This window comes from Babylonia areolata, chromosome 25 (genome assembly GCF_041734735.1).
Source record: "Babylonia areolata isolate BAREFJ2019XMU chromosome 25, ASM4173473v1, whole genome shotgun sequence".
Classification (NCBI taxonomy): Eukaryota; Metazoa; Mollusca; class Gastropoda; order Neogastropoda; family Buccinidae; genus Babylonia; species Babylonia areolata.
In genome coordinates this window covers 11,127,979-11,147,412 of record NC_134900.1, presented here as the reverse complement: position 1 = coordinate 11,147,412, position 19,434 = coordinate 11,127,979, and the positions used below count along the sequence as shown (strand labels likewise).

Sequence of the window (19,434 nt, the reverse complement as noted above, 5' to 3'; positions counted from 1 at the left end):
GTCTTCCACTTCATACAGCTAAACCGACTGCCCGACTTTTGTGTTCCATTCCAACTTTTTGCTGTTGCTCACTTAACATCCGGAAATCGAGGTCATGAATCAACGAACCTTCCCTGCAGAATCCTGGTTGCAATACTTTTGGAAGTAGTTTGCATCTGTTGGAAACGTCCACTGTGCACGAATTTGTGGTGTATCTGAATCGCGTGTGCAAGGCATCCAGATGTCTGGCTCAGGCTTAAAGGAAGGTTTTCATCGAGTTGAACTGAACAAAACAGTATGGGATGTTCCCATTCGATACCAAATGTTGTCACCGATTGGTGTCGGCGCTTATGGCCAAGTCGTGTAAGCATGACTTGACTTCCTTGATGTTGACTTTAATAAATATTATGTTTTGTGCGGTTAAGGTAGTGTAAGAGACAATCTGAAATTAACATAGAGGTTAGAGATGATAAAAGTAACATGTATTCAGTGTATCACGAATTAACTTGTCAGTTTGTGTTAAGAAATTAACTTCACGGTAACTAAGCCAAAACAGGTTAGGATTAAAAGAACGCGTGTAATGTAGGATTGAATGTTTGAAAAACAATGCTTTTGCAAACTTAGGTATTTATTGTCATTATCGGTTGAATAAAGGGACCATGGAACTGTAGTAAAAAAATTTGTTGCCGTGGATTTTGTGTCAAATTAACCGCAGAGTTAAATAAAATATTTTTTTATGACATGAAATCGTTCATTGTCGTAGCCCTTTCAAGGCCAGACCAGAGTGTAGGGTTTGCTGTACTAATCAGGCATCATTCATATTATTAAAGATTTTTCTTTACCTTTATTGTTATCATTGTTTTTCACTATTACAGGAGATATATATGTCATATGCACATTAGTGGTGATTTGTGGACCTTTTCAAGTTTCATAAATTGAAATTGTTAACCAGTCATTCCATTTTAAAAGAATTTAATTAATCATTCCTGTTCCTGTTTGGTATTTTGTATTGGTTGCATAAAACTCTGGTTTTGGTGTACATAGATCAGGCATCATTCTAATAATAGTATTACACTTATATTTTGGTTGTATTATTATTGTTTTTAAGGAGATCAGTCATGTGGTATACATATTTATACCACATTAGTGATGATTAGTGGACCCTTTTGCAGACTGAAATTGTTTTGAAACAAAATTAATCATTACTTTTTAATTAAACATTCCTGCCCATGTTTGTGATTTTATATAAAACGCAATAAGTGAAAACTCTGAAAGTGTTAGACTCACTGAATCACCAGATATGAGATAGATGAGTTATACTATCTATAGAATATGCATTTACTTTGTACCATTGATGTGAAGTGCACATGGACAGGGAGCTTGAAATTATTTTTTTTTAAGGCAAGATATCAGTCATGTGGAAATATATTCGCAGACTTCTATTGTACAAAAGAGAATCATGAAAGTAGGCTATATCCCCATTTGCTCCTTTCCATTCCTCTGTTTGACTGGTGAAGTGAACGTCCATGCCTTGTGAAAACTACTCATTCCTCGTTGAAGGGAAAATTGTGGATAGTGCCTGAAAGTATTTATTGAATGTCACATTACATGTCTTGCACTCAATAAAAGACTTTTATGCTGGCAGCCAGGTATTGCTAGCCAGATGTGTCTTAAGAGTAGAAAATCTTTGTTTTACAGGTCAGCTTATGATAAGCACACTGACACTAAGGTGGCAATCAAGAAACTTGCTCGCCCTTTCCAGACAGCAATCCATGCCAAGAGGACTTACAGAGAGCTGCGTATGCTCAAACATATGAACCATGAAAACGTAAGTATTTAGATGTGTGATATTTTATTAAATAGAACCAATATGCACTGATGCAATCCATGACATTCTATTGTCACACACAAAGGAACACACATGTAATATTGTACATGATACATAGATATATAATGGCTTTCACAAATCTGTGAAACATACTTGTGTATGCAATATACACATGCCTTAATCAAGTTCATGCATTCATTATGAAATATCACAAACATACACACAGACAGACAGATCCAGACAATCTGCCCATTATGTTCTTAATACTGCTTCAGTTATTATTCTGTGCTAATTCCTTACTGTTAGCTTGAGAATCAGTTTTTAGTCATTGAAAAATAAGATTCTGGAAGACTAATTAGCATGCATTTTGCTACCAACCAAGTGATTAATGTATGATGTTGCAGGTATTGCATCAGAAAATGTGTGGCAAAGCGATTGACATAAGAAATGCAAATAACAAGATGTTTAATGGCCTCTTTTATTTGGATTGGATGGAGGTCGATGGGTGTGAGAGTTATTGTCAAAAGAATTAGATCTCTAGTCTACAACTTTCTGTCTCTGTCAGTATGTGCAGTGTGACATGTAATGATGTATGGTACATGAACTCATCCATTAATATAAATCATACAAATTCATAGTCAAATGATTGAGGTGGAGGTGCACTATTTAGGTAAAATCAAAAGAAAACTGTTGGTCAATGAATGATCTGCTTTTTTTCTTAGTTAATATGTAATTAGTGTTATTTATTTTGTTATATTTTCAGTCTCTTTCACTTTGTTGGGTTTTTTTTAAAGTGAAATCCTTATTTATAAGATAATCCATGCAGATGCTTGGGCGACAAATTGTAAAGCTGAAACTCTTCTATTTTTATAAGCTAACTAGTTTGGTTAGATCCAGTTCTAAAGATAAAACCAGGAGAATGCATACATGTGTTTCCCCCTACATTTATTTAGAAAAGTAGATTGACAAAATGTGCACATTTAAAGAATGGCCTTGATCAAGTTGATGCTTTTGAATAAAAATGTGAATCATAAAATTATTTTTTCTTTTACAGGTCATTAACCTTTTAGATTGTTTCACACCAAATAAGGGCATTGATGAGTTCTCTGATGTGTAAGTATCTTTCTGTCTCTCTCTGTCTCTGTCTGTCTTTCTGTCTCTGTGTGTGTGTGTGTATATATATATATATATATATATGTCAGTTTATCATATATAAATAGAATCTGTGTTGTCATGAGAAGAAAGATCACATTATAAATCAGTTTGCTCTTCTTCACAATAAAGGTTTATTTTTCTATTGGAGAGGAAGAAAATCATTCAGTTGTCAGTAGTTGTTGAACATCAGAATTAGATTTGTCAGTTATTTTGCAAATTGTAGAATATTTGGAGTTCAAAGATGTGACAGTGAGGTAGGTAGTGCATCGTTCTTCTAGTTCTACCGTGTGTTTGGTATGTCAGTGTTCAATTCCTGGCAATGCCAATTACATTAGAGGGTCAGCATTTGTTTCAGTCTACTGGGTCAGCATTTGAAATTCCCATTAAGACCTTAGTTTTCCTCATTTATGATATATGTGTTTTCATGTATGACACAAGATGATTTTAATGATATCAGCTGCAGGTTCTCTTGGCTTTTGCACGATATCTCTTTAGTTTGATACATGCTGCAAAACTTGAATAAGGTGTCATTATTTGGTTAGATTTTTTGTTTTTGTCAAATGTTCCTATTTATATTCTTTTCTCATTTTTCTTTACTTTACAGGTATATGGTGACTCCCTTGATGGGTGCTGATCTGAACAATATTTTCAAAACACAAAGGCTGAGTGATGATCATGTGCAGTTTCTGGTCTATCAGATTCTTCGTGGGCTCAAGGTTAGTAGAGACTTTGAAAAGATACACTTTTAAGACAGGTTGATTCTGTTCACATTATCATAATAATTTGCTCTCTGGATCATGTTAATTGATATCAAGTGCAATGTAAAAAGCAAAAAACTGCTGTGGTTTGTTAGTCTGGGATGGCGCAGAGCACAACAACATAACCACTCCCTATATTTAAAGCACAACAGCCATCAAACAGTGTAAACTTTTTTGTCGTACATTTTCGTTGATTTTTTTTGTGTGTGATATTCGTGTGTGTGTGTGTGTGTGTGCGTGCTCTGCTTTGATTTATATAAGTATACTGATTTGATATTTTAAGATTTCCTATTGGACCATGGTTAATTTTTCTCATTGTACCTAAAGATGATTACTGTCAAACATGAATGAAAGTGAAAGTTTTCTTTCAAATTTTGTGAAACAAATTCATCTTGTTTTGTGTTCCAGTACATCCATTCAGCTGGAATAATTCACAGAGTAAGTATACTTTTTTTACTTTTTTTTCATTATATTTAGTTATTATTTTATTTTTATAAGTAAAAGAAATTTTGAATGTGTTACACGCAGAAAACAGCAAAGACAAAAAAAGGTAAAGGGAAAAGTGTGAAGCATAGGATAAATATGGATGTTCATTGTACCAGCTGCTGTGGCGAAGTGGTTAAGGTCGCGGACTGACGGTTGGGAGGACGCGGGTTCAAATCCCAGTGGAGTTGGGTTTTTTGGCCCGCGGCCGGCTCCTACCCAGAATTGAGTGTGCTATGGGCTTAAATGGGGAGACTGGGACCACACAGTTGAGCGTCATCCACTTCATGGATGCGTCTTTGGGTGTGTTGCTCAAATTACCTGACCAACACCGCAAGTGTCTATCTCTCGGGCCTGGTTGATGCCGGGATATCAATATGAATGAAGCGTAGAGTACAGCCTTGTCATAAAATCCAAACCATAATGGATCCCCATAGCAAAATCCTCCTCCTCATTCATCGTTACCAATATAAACAACAAAAAAAGAAGTCCCAAAGTCTGTGGCCTTTCATGCCCTGCTGTCATGGTGACCTCAGTTTCGATACCCTTCCACTTCTGTGCTTGGGCGGAGTCTTGTCAAGGTCTTCAGTGTTGGCGGATTCATGGGGGACTGCCGTTGGATGGATGTGGTGGCGGTCCCCATGCTGGGAAGGACGCTCACTCAGTCTGGCTCTGTGACTAAGCCATTATTGTCGTCAGTAGGGGGCTTAGTAGGTGGTGTCCTCAGAAAGTTAGAACAGGCACCACTGAACACCACCGAAGTGACTCAACAGCAGTGCAGGGTCTCCTCAGGTGCGTGCCCTCCTGGCGACCTAATATCAATGGTTCCCTGCGGACTGCCGATGCCGGGACTGTGATGGACGAACATGGTTGTAGCCGTGTATGGGAGAGTCGGAATGAGTGGCGTGGGAGTAATGCAGATGACGGGGCAGCCAAAAGAAAAAAAGAAAGAAAAAAAAAGAGGATGTTTATTGTAGTTGAAATGCTACTTCCAGGGGAAGAGATTAGGTAAATAATAATGAATTCTCAAATTGATATCTTGAGTAAAGCCTGAGCACTGTCCAAAAAAATAGGATAGTGATACTGAATGAAGTCATGTTTAAGAAATTACTAGATTTGACAGTACAGCACTTGAGTTTTGAATACATCAGAATGAAGGAAAAAGACAGACATACTAATCCAAAACAAATTATACACCATGTTCATGTTCATAGTGGATTTTCCGTATCGTGGAAAGTAAGGTTAAAAATCCTTCATGTGTTTGAGAACTCTTTTATGTTAATTTCTACTCAACATTGCTGCTTTTGTTGGGTTAATAAAAACAACCGACTGCCTGTGCTGAAAACTGATGGAGTCAGACAGCCCAGTGCTGGGCCAGAAGTGAGTTTAAATTCAGTTGACCATAGAACCTGCCTCAAGTTAAAACTAATGAATGTTTTTTTGTTTTTTTTTTTGTTTGTTAATTCTTGCAGGACCTGAAACCAAGCAACATAGCTGTCAATGAAGATTGTGAGCTGAAGGTGAGTTCTCACACTTCACTACATACATTCCTATGAACACAACTTTTGCAAATATGGTTCAGTGCACAGACCTCAAAATTGTTGACTGGATGTGGAGCTCTTGTGTTAGATTGTTGCAAATGATCTTTCTATTGGGTTGGGGCGAATGGCAGTGGATTGGCAGTTACTTGACAAGCTCTGGCTAAAGTTTGAAGGCAAAATTTGTATGGATTTATATATGGATTAGTGAACTGGAGTGGGCACCTGGTGTGACAAAGTTCAGACTTATATATCGTAATTAGGATGTAATGTTAGACACTTCTCTGATCCAAGCTGTGCTTTTTTGTTGCTATACAGAAAAAAAAAACTTTTTTTTTTTTTGAGGTAGCAGGGAAGTCAGACAAAAATTATCTTTTTATTAAAATGCAGACAGCATATTGGTTGTTGTTTTGTTATGGTTTAATTTGTAAAGTAAGAGCAAAACTACACTGTTTTCCCTGAAATATTAGATGTAAGATGTACACTACTCTCGCTCTGCATGTTATAATGAGGTTTTTTTTCCCCCCCTTTTCTTTTTCTTCTTCTTCATTTATGGATAGAGACTGTTTTCTGTCAAAAAAAAAAAAAAAAAAAAATTCAGTGGTATGTTATTGTCCAGAATTGATTTTTCTGTTTTACAAAAGTAACTCAGGCTTTTATCAGTTCATATATTAGATACATACTTTTTATTGAATCACACAGTCGACAAAGATCATGTGTGTCAAATCAACCTTTTGTTCTTATATAAAATGAAAATCATGATTGTGTGTGTGTGTGTGTGTGTATATCAGATCCTGGACTTTGGTCTTGCCCGGCATGCAGAGGATGAGATGACAGGTTATGTGGCAACACGGTGGTACAGAGCACCAGAGATCATGCTGAACTGGATGAAATACAACAACACAGGTAGGCGTCATTGCTGTCATGAATTGCTTCTTCTTTCTTTTTTTTTTTTTGCCTCCGTTGCTGCATCATTTGCACCAGTTGAGTGGCATTATTCTCATGCTGTAATTTCACAAGTACAAGTTAGGACAAGCTGTTCTTTGTTACCGTTCAGCTGGGAAGGAAAGACAGACAATGCCTTTCAAAGTGCAGAAATTTAGTTATAAATGGAAGGGGCTCTATTATAACAGTCTGTGAATCACTTTTGTAGAAACAAACACTGCATATTTACAAAATAACTGGATGAAAAATGCTTTTGTCTGTATGGCAGGTATCTACTTCGAATTTGAGAATTCAGATTTAAATGGTGCTGAGAGAGGAAGATGTGTTTATAATACGCCCCCCCACCCCTCAAACTCCTGTATCCCTCTTCCCTCCATTGATCCCCAGAAACCTGTTTTATTGGTTTAAATCCATTACTTTACAAAAAAGGGGGAAAAAAGTTAACTGTTGTAAAATGCTGTATCTGTAATGTCATTGTTAATTATTGTAATGTTACGTGTTCCTTTGGAGACATTTTAAAAATGTTGTTTTTGTTGTGTTTTTTTTTTTCCTTTGAAACTGTTTGTGGATCTCTGGAGAACAGTGAGTGATGTGACATGTAAAAGAGTGCCTGTTTCAGTGGACATTTGGTCTGTGGGATGCATCATGGCTGAGATGATCAGCGGAAAACCTCTCTTCCCAGGAACAGATCGTATCCTTTTCCAAATCGTGGTGTGTGTGTGTGTGTGTGTGGGCGTGTTTGTATGTGTATGCATGCATGCGTGCATCGGGTTTGTGTCTTTCCACATTATTGGACTGTCAAAGACAAAACTTGGTTCACAGATTTGTCTGCTAACTACATCGTCAGCGCCACATGGATTGGCGTGTGAAATTTACATGCTCTTCAGCGCTCAAGCTAAGTTTGGTAGTGTGAAGACTTGTGTAACTGACCAGTCATGAAATACTTAAAAAATCAGAGGTCAGTCAGACATTGAGCTGAACACTTTCATTGGCCAGTTTTCACATGCACCTTGGCTTCGGTTGCTTTGAGTCAACCAACTTCCACATTCCCCACGCTTCCTAATGTCTGTTCTATACATGCTTCACGGCAAAGCTAGGTTCAACTACTAGTGCTTTATCAGCTTAAAATTAGTGTCTCATCATCATTATTAAGTTGTCATGCCTTGACCCTCTGAAGATATTGATCAGCTGACAAGGATATTGCAGCTTGTTGGTTCACCAGATGATCATCTTTTCGACAAGATTTCGAGTGAAGATGTAAGTTGATGTTTTTAAAAAAAAGAAGGTTTTATTACTGAGTGTGTGTGTGTGTGTGTGTGCGTGTGCTTATGTGTACTCGTGTGCCTGTGTAAATGTATCATGTACTTCAGCATAAACCATTTCTGGCAAACTAGTACCAACATGCCATGTATGTGATTGTAAAAAAAAAAAAAAAGCAAAAGAAATAGAAATAAACACATATTGAATTTTGCTGCTCGTATATTCTGTCAGACCTTAAAAAAAGGATGTTTATCCAGTTAAGTTTGACTACACATTCAGTGATACACATTTTCCAGGAAAATGCAGTTTTCAGTAGTTTTATCACACCAGAGCTAGTTGAGGTACAACAAATGGATAATGAAAAACTGACTCAAGATCAGCTGTGGTCCATCATCAGACTGATAAGTGACATTCTCTTGGACCACAAAAAACTAGATAATTCAGGGCTCATAAAGTTACACAAAACTGGTTAGAACCATGGCATTTTAATAAAAGTGGTGGAAGAAGAGGAGAATCATAAGGTGCTTATTTTGGTACATCAGTAAAGAAAAGCAAGTGGTTTTTGCTTCCTGGGATAAAGAGAATGAGACATTTTGCCTTTCTTTTAGTTAGTAAACAGAATATTTTTCCATGTTGTGAACATTCACTGTGAGTGCAAGTGCTTCCATTACAGCTGTGAGAATTAAAAAAAAAAAAAATTTTCTTTGTTTGTTCACAGGCCAAGAAGTTCATTCGGTCCATGCCAATCATGAGGAAAAGAGATTTCAAGGAACTCTTTGTCACTGCTACACCAGAAGGTAAATGTCCCAGGCGAAGAAGGTTCACAAAATGCCAGACTGCTTATAAAAAAACAAAACAAGAACAACAACAACAAAAAAGAATAAAGAAGGTAGATTATTAAATGTATATAAAAAAAGAAGAAGAAAAAAGATCATCAGTTTATTGAAAATGAAATGGTAACATAGTTTGTCAGTTTATTAAAAATCAGCTTCTTTCTTTTTCCCAAACCTTCAGTTTGGTGTCATATACTGTACCATGTCAAACTGATGCAAACTAGGCCTATTGGTTTGCTCTGCTTGGCCAAATTTCGCGCGGCTAACAGTGAAAAGATGGGCCCACCGCTCTCAGCCAATCAAACGCCTCTAAAAACTATAAGCGCTTAATCATTCCTTTGGCCAAGGCTCTCCACGCCATCTTGTCAGGTTTACGCTCTGTCTCGTCTTACGCTTTTTTCGGCTGTTCAGCGTATCCTTTTGGCCTTATTTTGTTGCATGCGGCTTGTGTTTTCAGTTTGCAACTTATTTACTGAAACGTGTATCCTTATTGAATCAGATTTAATAAACTATATATATACATTTATATATCAATTTTTGTGTAATGGAGCAGAGCATGTTGCGGCTGAATCTTTACTAACTACAAAGTGTCTTATCAAATACTTTTTAGCTGTGGATTTACTGGAGCGGATGTTGGACCTGGACACGGAGCGTCGCATCTCGGCCACGGAGGCCCTGGCCCACCCCTACCTGCGGCAGTACGCTGACCCCCTGGACGAGCCCACTGCTGAGCCCTACGACCAGTCCTTTGAGAACTACGAGCTGACTATACCAAAGTGGAAAGGTACACTCATTGTGTTGTTGTTGTCATTGTCTGTCCTTTTGGTAAAAGGGTGTCTGTACCAGAGTGGAAAAGTACGATCATTGTGTTGCCGTCGTCATTGTCTGTCTTTTTGGAAAAAAAAGGGTGTCTACGCCGAGTGGAAAAGTACACTCATTGTGTTGTTGTTGTCTTTGTCTGTCCTTTGAGGTGGGGGGGGGGGGGGGGGGTCTATACCAGAGTGGAAAAGTATGCTCATTGTGTTGTTGTCGTCATTGTCTGTCCTTTTGGGAAAAGGGTGTCTGTACCAGAGTGGAAAAATACGCACATTGTGTTGTCATTGTCATTGTCTGCCCTTTTGGGGTGGGGAAGGGGAAAGGGTGTCTGTTCCAGAGTGGAAAAGTACGCCCATTGTGTTGTCATTGTCATTGTCTGTCTTTTTTTGGGGGGGTGGGGGGGGGGTCTGTTCCAGAGTGGAAAAGTACGCTCATTGTGTTGTCGTAGTTGTCTGTCTTTTGGGGGGAAGGGTATCTTTCTGTTTGTTTTGGTAAAAAGTGCAGTATGGGTTAAGGCGTTTAGATTATAACTTCACTAAAGTTGTCAATGCTTTATTTTGTTAAAACGGGAAACTGAGTCACAAAGTCAGTGTTACAGTAAGGTGCAGGTATTGATGTTTACATGCTCTTGCTCCATGTAAAAAAATTAAAAAATTAAAAAAAAGAAAGAAAAAAAGTTGTGAGTGTGAAGGGTTTTATGTTGTTATCCACAATGTGTACACATTCATTCCTGGCTTTTACAGGAGCAGTTTGCATGTGTGTGTGTGTGTGTGTGTGTGTACAAAGGTGTGGGTGATGAGGACAGGTTGGGGTGAAGTGTTCGAATGAAGAGGTGGGACGGTTTTGATATGAGAAGGTTATGACACTTCAGTTTGAAGCCAAGGGTCTTTGAGAGCAAGGTTTTGTTTTTGGTTGTATGCTTGTTGTGTTTTGAGAATAATTCATTATCTTGTGATCTTGTAATCTCTTTTTTTTTTTTTACGCAGGACTGGTGTACGAGGAAGTGGTCAACTTCGTTCCGCAGCCTGATCCCACCATGCAGCAAATGCAGCAAATGGTGAACTGAGGGCCTTCGGTACAGTTTCTGACTCAGCTCTTCCAGCCTAGTCCCTGTCTTTTTCTCTTTTTTTTTCTTTTTTTTTTTTTTCCTTCTTCCTGTGTCCTCCCCAGTGAAAGACGTTGACATCAGCATCATCATCCTGAGCTGTCAGAGAAACTCTACTCTGTCTGCTTGTTGTCCCTGATCCCTCATGGCCATCCGCTGGTCTGTCCGGGTTTCTTCAAATTGGTCAGCTGATTGGGGGTGGGGAAGGGGGGCAGGGGGGGAGAGACTGGCTGTGTGTTGTTCAGAAGATGCTGACCTCTGAAGCTGCAGTTTCCACACACACACACACACACACACACACACATAAACACGGGATCACCAGCATGCTCCTGGAAATGTGTGGCAAGGCCATAAGTCTGTTGACAGTCTGTGTGGTGTATCTGAGATGCAAAAAATGCATGTTTTGTGATTTAGCTGTCAACCACAGGTGTGATGAGTTTGAGCAAGGTAGGTTTACGGAATCCGATAGTCTTTTCTTTTGTTGTCTCTTACTGTTTTTTTTTTTTTAAACAGTTATTTTAACCATTTCTTCCATTTACAGAATTTTTTAGGGTGAAATTCTTTCCAAAGACAAGAGCTTCTGCGATGTGACTGTTTGCATATCTATGAGTGATTTTTATTTTCAGTTCAGCCGAGTAAATTTATTGTTATGACATGCAGTATTTTTTAAACCAGTTGGCCTGTTAAGTATAAGATGGGTGGAAAGTAGAAATCATGCACATGTTTATTGATTATTTATGCTTGTTCCGCTGTTGAATTGGTTACTTACTGTTCGTGATAGCAGTCACATTTTAAGATATTGAAGTCTTTTTTCAAGCTCAGGTGATCCTTTGCATACAGGTATGTCTGGTTCAAACCCTGAACCATGAAACAGTCAGTGAGGGTGCAGGTAGTCGGTGACCTTAGCACAGCAGTCATGGTGAAAGTCAGGGACGCCACACAGTCCTATGTTCACAGTTCTGAACTTTGAATATCTGGGTTTGTGGATGGGCTGCAACTCCCATTCATGTGTGCTTATCTCTGGGAACGGGCTTTTATATTTAAGTACTCCTGTCTCCAGGGGAGGTGCCTGCTGGTAATGTTTGTTTTGCAATGAACAGATATGATGAACATGAACAAGATTTATGACACCTTTTTAAGTGTGTGTTTTAATGTTAACTTCTGCGTAAGCATGCACATCATAGGGCAGTTGTGGATCTTGGTGTGGGAGAGATTATGAAATAAAATCTCTACCCTTAACTCCACTAGATGCTGTCAGGATCTGAATCATGTAATAAGCACTAAGCCGTCCCATCTTTTTTAAGCAAAAACCTGTTACAGTCTCCAGCACAAAAACGGATTGTCCGCATTCCTTCGCTCCAACCATTTTTAGAGTGCCATGGTGTGGATGTCAAACGGAAAATTCACTCCAAGTTTTACTGTGAAAATAAGCATGAAGCTGTTGTAAGAGGTATTAAAAAAAAAAAAAAGAAAGGAAAAATGTTGTGATAAATTTGTGGAAATCAAGTCTTAGATATATGCACACCAAAATAGATAAGCAAATGCAATTGTTGCCAGCATCTTTGGCCAAGACCCATAGTGAAGATGCATATATTGCAAAAGAATAAATCATTATGAAAAGTGAATTCTAGAATAATAAATCATTATGAAAAGTGAATTCTAGAATCAGGTAAGGCTGACTAAATCTTGCAAAATGTAGATTGTGTTGTTGAAAATAGTCTTGTGAAACTGGTGAAGAGTGAGTTTTATTGTGGCAAACAGAAATGATATGACTGAGCACAAGGATTCTTTTCTCTCCTCTGCCATGATTTTTTACCCCCATTTTTTCATGACAATTCAAAAGTAATGTATTCTTGACCATTCATCCCCCCCCCCCCCCCACTTTTTTTTTTTAAGATAAAGAATTAATACCCTATGCCACAGAATTGAGCTTTTAACTGGACATTCTTGGATTTGTGCCATTCTTTTTTTTTTTTTTTCTTTTTTTTTAATAAGGGAATCAAGGTCTTTTGGAAGACCATGGACATGCAATGAATTATCCCATTGGCATAATGGCTCGATGGGCTGGCAGTCGGTTGGGAGACCTGAGAAACGAATTGGACACATTTCACTTCAACCTTGTCTGCTACCTTCTTTCAGAAGTGGAATGCTAATGGTAGCTACTGACTTCAGGGCAACTGTCATGGTTACTTTTCAGCTTTGATGTTGGGGTTTTCTGATTATTTGTATAAATTATGCTGATTTGATTCATTGTACATAAACTCTCGATACTATACTTGTATGGTTGTCTCCAAAATGTAAATACAAAGGCCAATAAACTTCAAAAGAACAAAGAAAAAAGAAAAAAAATCCCAAAATAACAGTAATAATAATAGAAAAAAAGGAAACAGGAAATATGTGTGTACGATGGCATGATTGTGTAATTCTTTACCATTTAAAAAAACATTTTTTTTATTAGGTCCATAAAAGTGAAAAATGTTGCATGGCACTTAATGTACATTATGCCTGGGCTGTACTTTTTTGCATGTCTGATATCATCTTGCTCAAATTATGTTGGCAAATAGAAGTCTCATTTTACTGGACAGGTTTCAGTGCTTTTTCTATAATGTATACTTGGGTGCATGGGGATACGAATGCCTAGCAGATAGCTTTGATGTTACGCATGATCAACAAGTAAAAAAACATGAAGTGCACAAACACGCACACACACCACATACACATTTAGAATGGTAAAGCAAAAACAACCCCCAACCCCACCTCCCAAAATGTAGGTGGAAAGTGGGATTGGTGAATTTCAACATACACGCGTGATTTATTTCCCCCGTTATATTTTCGTTGATGATGAGAAACCTGCTGCATCCACTGCAATATTCAGATATACTGTTTTGTCCTCTTTTCTTTCTCCTCAAACGTTTTGGGTATGAAACTTGATTTTTGAATGTCACCAGCCTCAAACACCTACTGTTAACGTCACACACTCAGAAGTAACTTATCCACCCCCCATCATATCCCTGCTATGTTTCATCTGTGCTGTTAGTTACTGTCATAGTTAGGGTTTTCTCTCCCCCCCAACCCCCACTTCCCTTCACCACTCCCACCTCTTGGAGATTAAAATGATGTGAATGCTTTCCTGTAAAGATTGATGCTTCATTTCTTGCTTTATCTCGGTGATTCGACAACAAAGCTGTTTTTCAACAGTTTAGTTACATCTTGAACCATGATGATGTCTTAAAAATTGATTTGGTGTGTTTTGCACGAATAAGTGTTTTATTAATATTTTTAATCCGAGTTTTATCACCATATTACATGCGATGTAAAATCAGATTTTTTTTTTTTTTTTTTTCAATTATCAGTTTTTGGTTGTTGGTTTTCTGGGTTTTTTTTTTTTTTTTTTTTTTGTTTTTGTTCTTTTAGCAAAGAGGGCTGGAAACAGGATGGGAGAGAAAATCAGAAACTTTCATGAGAAAGGGGCAACTAAGTGTGTTTGACAGTTGAAATGTTGGATTATGTGGTGTGAAAAAAAAGAGAGGGGGGAGGTGTGAGAAGGAAAATCATGCCACTATTATGTTTTTCTCTCAGGACGTGTCTGTGTCTCTTTTTTTGAGTGATGGAAAGGAAATGATCAAGAGGCCGCTTTTGTTACTGAAGTCTACGTTTTCCAAAACGGCTAGGGCAAGAAAATACTGCACACACACACACACACACACACACACACACAAGAAACTCATGTTAGCACACACATCATCAACCACCAACTCTCTTTTAAGTTTCTACATTCAGCAGCCACAGAGGAAAATGCCATTGTTGCTTGCGCTGTTTGTTGTGATATTGACTAAATAAACACTGTGATGTGATGTAAGGCTGTGAGGATGTTTACAGAGAAGTAATCCTGTCTTGCTGTGTGTAGTACTAGTACCTAAGAAGTTGTAGAAGGTATTCACCTTGCAAAACTAGCACAGTGATTTTGTTGGTGGGAGGGGAGGGTGGTGGGTGGAGAAATGTCTGTGGTAGTATATTGAAAAAAAAAAAGAGAAGGGATTCCATTTAGCACTAATATAAGTATGCAGATTTTCTGGACTGTTGTAATGTTACTAAGTAGAATTGAATTGAAGAAATAAAAAATGGACAGGTTTCATTCTCGCTCTTTCACACGCAGTCATTCGCAAAAAACAAAAAAACAACACCACCACCACCAACAAACCTTCATTCAAATAAAATGAGGCCAGTAGATAAGAGTTTATATGCACATGCTTTTACAACATGCCTTTACTGATTTTACTATCCCTCGTGCATGGACATAATTGCATAGCTAGCCAGTATTAGATTGTTGAGCGTTACTGCCATGGATCATTTCACAGGTGTCCACAAACTGAACTACATTGATAGACAAGTTGTGGTCGTCTAATTCTGCTGCTGTTTCCTCCACCCCCCCCCAACCCCCCATTACCCCTCACTCTTTTCTGTTGAGCACCCATACCAGATTAGAGTTCTATTCTTGCAATATGCTCTGTATGCTTTCCATCTGATATATTTGTTAACTCTGTTTATTATATTCTGAACTTTGCTTGTGTTTCTTGTTTGTACTTAACCAACAATACTATATTTGGTGGCTGGTGGAAGAATATTTGCTTGTATTTGGTATTATTCATTACTACTATAAAAACAACAACAACAAAAAACAAAAGAAAAAGATGTATAAATTGTATGATGAATGAGGTAGTCATATCAGTGGACTTGGAAGTTTCGTTTTCAGTATTGTCATTTCTGTGACTACTGTCATCTTTTTATCAGACTTTTTGTCAGACTTGACACACACACACACACACACACACACACACACACACACACACACACACACACACACACACCTCTAGAGAAAATGAAATGTTATTTGTCTTTGAAGATTATGTTATTTGAATAATTGTTCATATTGCTTACACTCTGTTCATGCTGAAAACATTGTTCACAGGGTTTTCTTTTTATGTTTATGTGGGAAAGATGTCTGAGTCTGTTTTCCCTTTTCGAAGCTGTATCGCTTATGTGTTTGGCAGTATGTAATCAAAGTAAATTATCAGTTTGGAAAGTACTCACGTATGCACAAGTTCTTTTTTTTTTTCTTTCTGAGATTGGGTTAAACACATGACTTGTGAGACAACTGCCAGGCTTGTTAGCAAGTTATGGCTGTGATAGTTTTCTTGTCAACTGCTTTGCACAATTTTTTTTGTTTGGAAGTTTTACGTGTTATTAATTTTTTTTTTTTTTTTTAATGGTGATTTTTTTCCCCCATCCAAATCTGTATGTGAAGGAAATTGTGAATTTAGTCAAAAGGGCTCTCTGGCCTATAACTTATCTCATTCAAGACAGATACCACAGTAACTTTTTTTGTGTGTGTGTGCTGATCATTCGAAACATTTATTAATATTTGCCCATTGCCAGAATTTTACGGTCATTAACACCTGCCCATTATCAGAATTTTGCAGTTATCAGTACCTGCCCATTACCAGAATTTTACATTATCTGTGCATGACTTGTAAGTTTACAGTCACATTGCACAGCCGGAAATTACTGTGAATTTGAAGTTGACCTGGGATGTTAATACTACTATGTTTTCCTCTATGATTTGATGGTAAAAGTTGATGAGTCATCACTTATGACGTGGAGAGGATAACTCAGAATCTGGATGATTCTGCGAGGCATGAGCATTGGTCATTGAGCAGTCACTGTGTTACTTGTAGGGGTGCACAGTAATGCAGTGCTGACTTGTTTTGATAATCACCGTGTGTATTTAGGGCATGTTGTTGTTTGTGCTGACTTTCCTGTTGCAGGGATTGCTGTTTTGGTTAACGTTTGTTGATATGTTGTTACGAATGTCAAAGTTTGAGGTGGTGTACATTTTTTCTTCTTCTTCTTCTTTTCCTAAGCCATGATGTGGCCTTGGTTTTGATGGGCTGTAAAAAAAGTAAGCTGTGTGATTGTGTTGTTGTTATACGTTGTTAGTGTAGCTCAGACAGAGAGTGATTGTAGGTGACACGTGTTGGTGGTTTGAAGGTGCACTGCTTAAGTCACTCTCCCTTTTGGAATCCCAAGCACAGTTTCTTTCCACTGTAATTGGAACCCCCGAAGGATTGATCGCTCTTGAGGTGGAATTAAAGTGAAACACTGGATGCATGAAACCCAAGGCACAATAAATTGCTGGAGCATAATTTCTTATTTTGATTGAGGTAAAAAAAAAAAAAAAAGAATTTGAATGATAAGTGATGGTTCAGAGATAACAAATATATATATATATATATATATATATATATATATATATATATATATATATATATATATGTAATAAACAAAAATAGAATCAAATGCAAGTACAGAAACCGGTTTTTTTTTGTTGTTGTTGTTTTTTTTACAAGAAAAGATTAGGCATTTATGTAGAAAACATTTGCTTCCTGCCTGGGCAGATTCTGCAAGGAATCTATTCTTTTTTTGTATTAAAAAAAAAAAAAAAAATGCTGATTATACCCTAAAAACAGTGTACACGAAAGTTACTGCGGTGTTCATTTCGAAACATGGACCAATTGAGAAAAAATTGAATGCTGCACGTATTGGAGCAATAAATCATGTGACATTGAAGCAGAACTACAAACCTCAACATGCATATGACTGTCAGCATAGGGTCTTTGGATAATTTGAAAACCAGTAAAATATGGTAATGTTTCACTCAACACTTTTTTTTAATAATTTTTTTAAACCATATTCCAATTCTTTGCTCTTAAACCTAAAAAGAAAAGAAAAACAAACAAAACTGTCAGATAACTTGATATCTGGGTCTTACACAGAGCAAGACAGTTTTCACTTACCAGTTGTGTTTTTCTGAATGCAAAATACAAGGGAGGGAGTGTGGGGGGAGTGAGGGAGCCCTCGCTGCACATATTCTGTTGAAGATTAGTTGATTCCCTTTTAAAAGATTTAAAGGTTTTTTTAATTTTTTATTTAAATCCAGAACGTGTTGATAAATTAATTGTGATCTATTTTACCTTTATATTGAAGTAAAGAGATCAAAGAGATTTTTTTCTACTTTTTTTTCTCTCCAAGTTCGGGGGAGGGTATGAAGGAAAACTGCCTTTTTTTTTCCTGAACTGTAAACATGTAATCATGATTAAAAGAAACACTATCAGCAGCATGCAAATGTAAATAGCTGTTTTAGAAAAAGTGTGAATAAATCTGTGTTTTAAAATGAGCCACATTATGATTGACAGAAAAAAAATATATGTATATGTATCATTTTCATTGTTTTCTTGTATATTTTCATTTTACCCCCTGATGTTTGTTCGCCAGTGTATTTAAAAACAAAGCTCGGATGGTATTTGGACATGATTGTTCTTGCTTAATTAAAAGAAAAATAGATCATGTGTATGTTTAATGACCGCTTTTACATGATGTGGATAAATAGTAGGTCTGTTTGAAATAGGTCTGTTTGACATAGGTCTGTTTGATTGTATCTACTAATACTGATTGATATTTGAAGTGATAGTTGAAATCATGATTATGTTAGATTTGTGTACATATTGTACTGAAACAGTTTGTGGTACATATTTTTACTCCATTAAACATAGTTTCAAATCAAAGTGCTTATGCTCTTTGTGTGTGTGTGTGTGTGTGTGTGTGTGTGTGTGTGTACAGAGAGGGTCGAAAATATTATAACAACACTCATTTGGATTTTCAAATTTTGTAAATTATTTTTCATGACATGTGAGAGAACCCACGAGAGAAGTTTTAAAGAAAAGATAAATGTATTACCTAGAAAATCTATACTTTTAATGAGTTTGTCATTTCAGTCCTACTGTGACTGGAAATTTGGTATGAGCATGACATTGTCTTATGCCAGTTAAAACAAGTGTCCATTGAAAAAAAGTAGAGACTGTCTCTGCTTTTGAGGGGAGAGTACAGTATCAGTAGCTCAAGGAGGCGTCACTGCATTTGGTCAAATCCATATAATCTACACCACATCTGCCAAGCCGATGCCTGACCAGCAGCGTAACCCAATGCGCTTAGTCAGGCCTTGAGAAGAGTACAGAATACCTTTACTATCTCCAAAAAAGAGAAATTCATTTGTTATGAAAGTCAATACAAGAATCACCATAATTCAATATGAACACATATAATACTTCAGTGCAAGGTTGACGTAACCTCACATTCAATCATGCATACTTAAAAACAATAAAGCTCATAGTCTTTCCACAACTCCAGATTTAATCATTGTTGATAAAAGACTTTTGTATGATAAATGGTGTCCTGTCTCAGGTACCAGTTGTATTTTTGTGGAACTTGCAGCATCATATGATGCACTGATTCCGGACATGGGCGTAGTTTTTTCTCATACCCACTGGAATCCGTCTTTCAGGATGCAGTGGTGGTCTGTGTTTCAGACGGGCAGGAATTGTTGGCAGGTGGTTTAGATGGAGGTAAAGACTCCCAAATCTATGTGATTTTATGCATCATTTGCTTTTATAAAATAAAAATACAGCCTTTGGTAGTTTGTTTCATGGAAATAATTTTGTTCATGGGAACAACAAAAAGAAGAAGAAGAAGGAATGTGTTGAAAGGCTCCATAAGGCAAGAATAACTTTAACATCTCTTGAAGAGAAATTACACCAGGTTCACCAAACAAATGTAGACAGTTACTCAATACTAAAATGTTAAGCATGAAATAAGCATGCAAGACACACATGTGAAAGCA

General features: G+C 37.2%; 1 protein-coding gene across 1 annotated transcript; it reads left to right on the top strand.

Moving 5' to 3' along the window:
• The first annotated feature begins 80 nt into the window (after positions 1-80).
• LOC143300066 (mitogen-activated protein kinase 14-like) lies at positions 81-18,322 on the top strand. Its single transcript, XM_076613625.1, has 12 exons — positions 81-342; positions 1,678-1,807; positions 2,862-2,920; positions 3,567-3,678; positions 4,129-4,158; positions 5,676-5,723; positions 6,533-6,647; positions 7,306-7,377; positions 7,864-7,943; positions 8,665-8,743; positions 9,390-9,563; positions 10,582-18,322. The coding sequence occupies exons 1-12, from the start codon at positions 221-223 to the stop codon at positions 10,659-10,661; spliced, it is 1,101 nt and encodes a 366-aa protein (XP_076469740.1). The 5' UTR covers positions 81-220; the 3' UTR covers positions 10,662-18,322.
• The last annotated feature ends 1,112 nt before the right edge of the window (positions 18,323-19,434 follow it).

Bases quoted from the DNA above. Each gene is read 5' to 3' on its own strand.
- LOC143300066 (XM_076613625.1), top strand. From the start codon at position 221: ATGTCTGGCTCAGGCTTAAAGGAAGGTTTTCATCGAGTTGAACTGAAC. The intron at 5,724-6,532 runs GTGAGTTCTCAC...TGTGTATATCAG, and splicing joins ATGAAGATTGTGAGCTGAAG to ATCCTGGACTTTGGTCTTGC. The intron at 9,564-10,581 runs GTACACTCATTG...TTTTTTACGCAG, and splicing joins GACTATACCAAAGTGGAAAG to GACTGGTGTACGAGGAAGTG.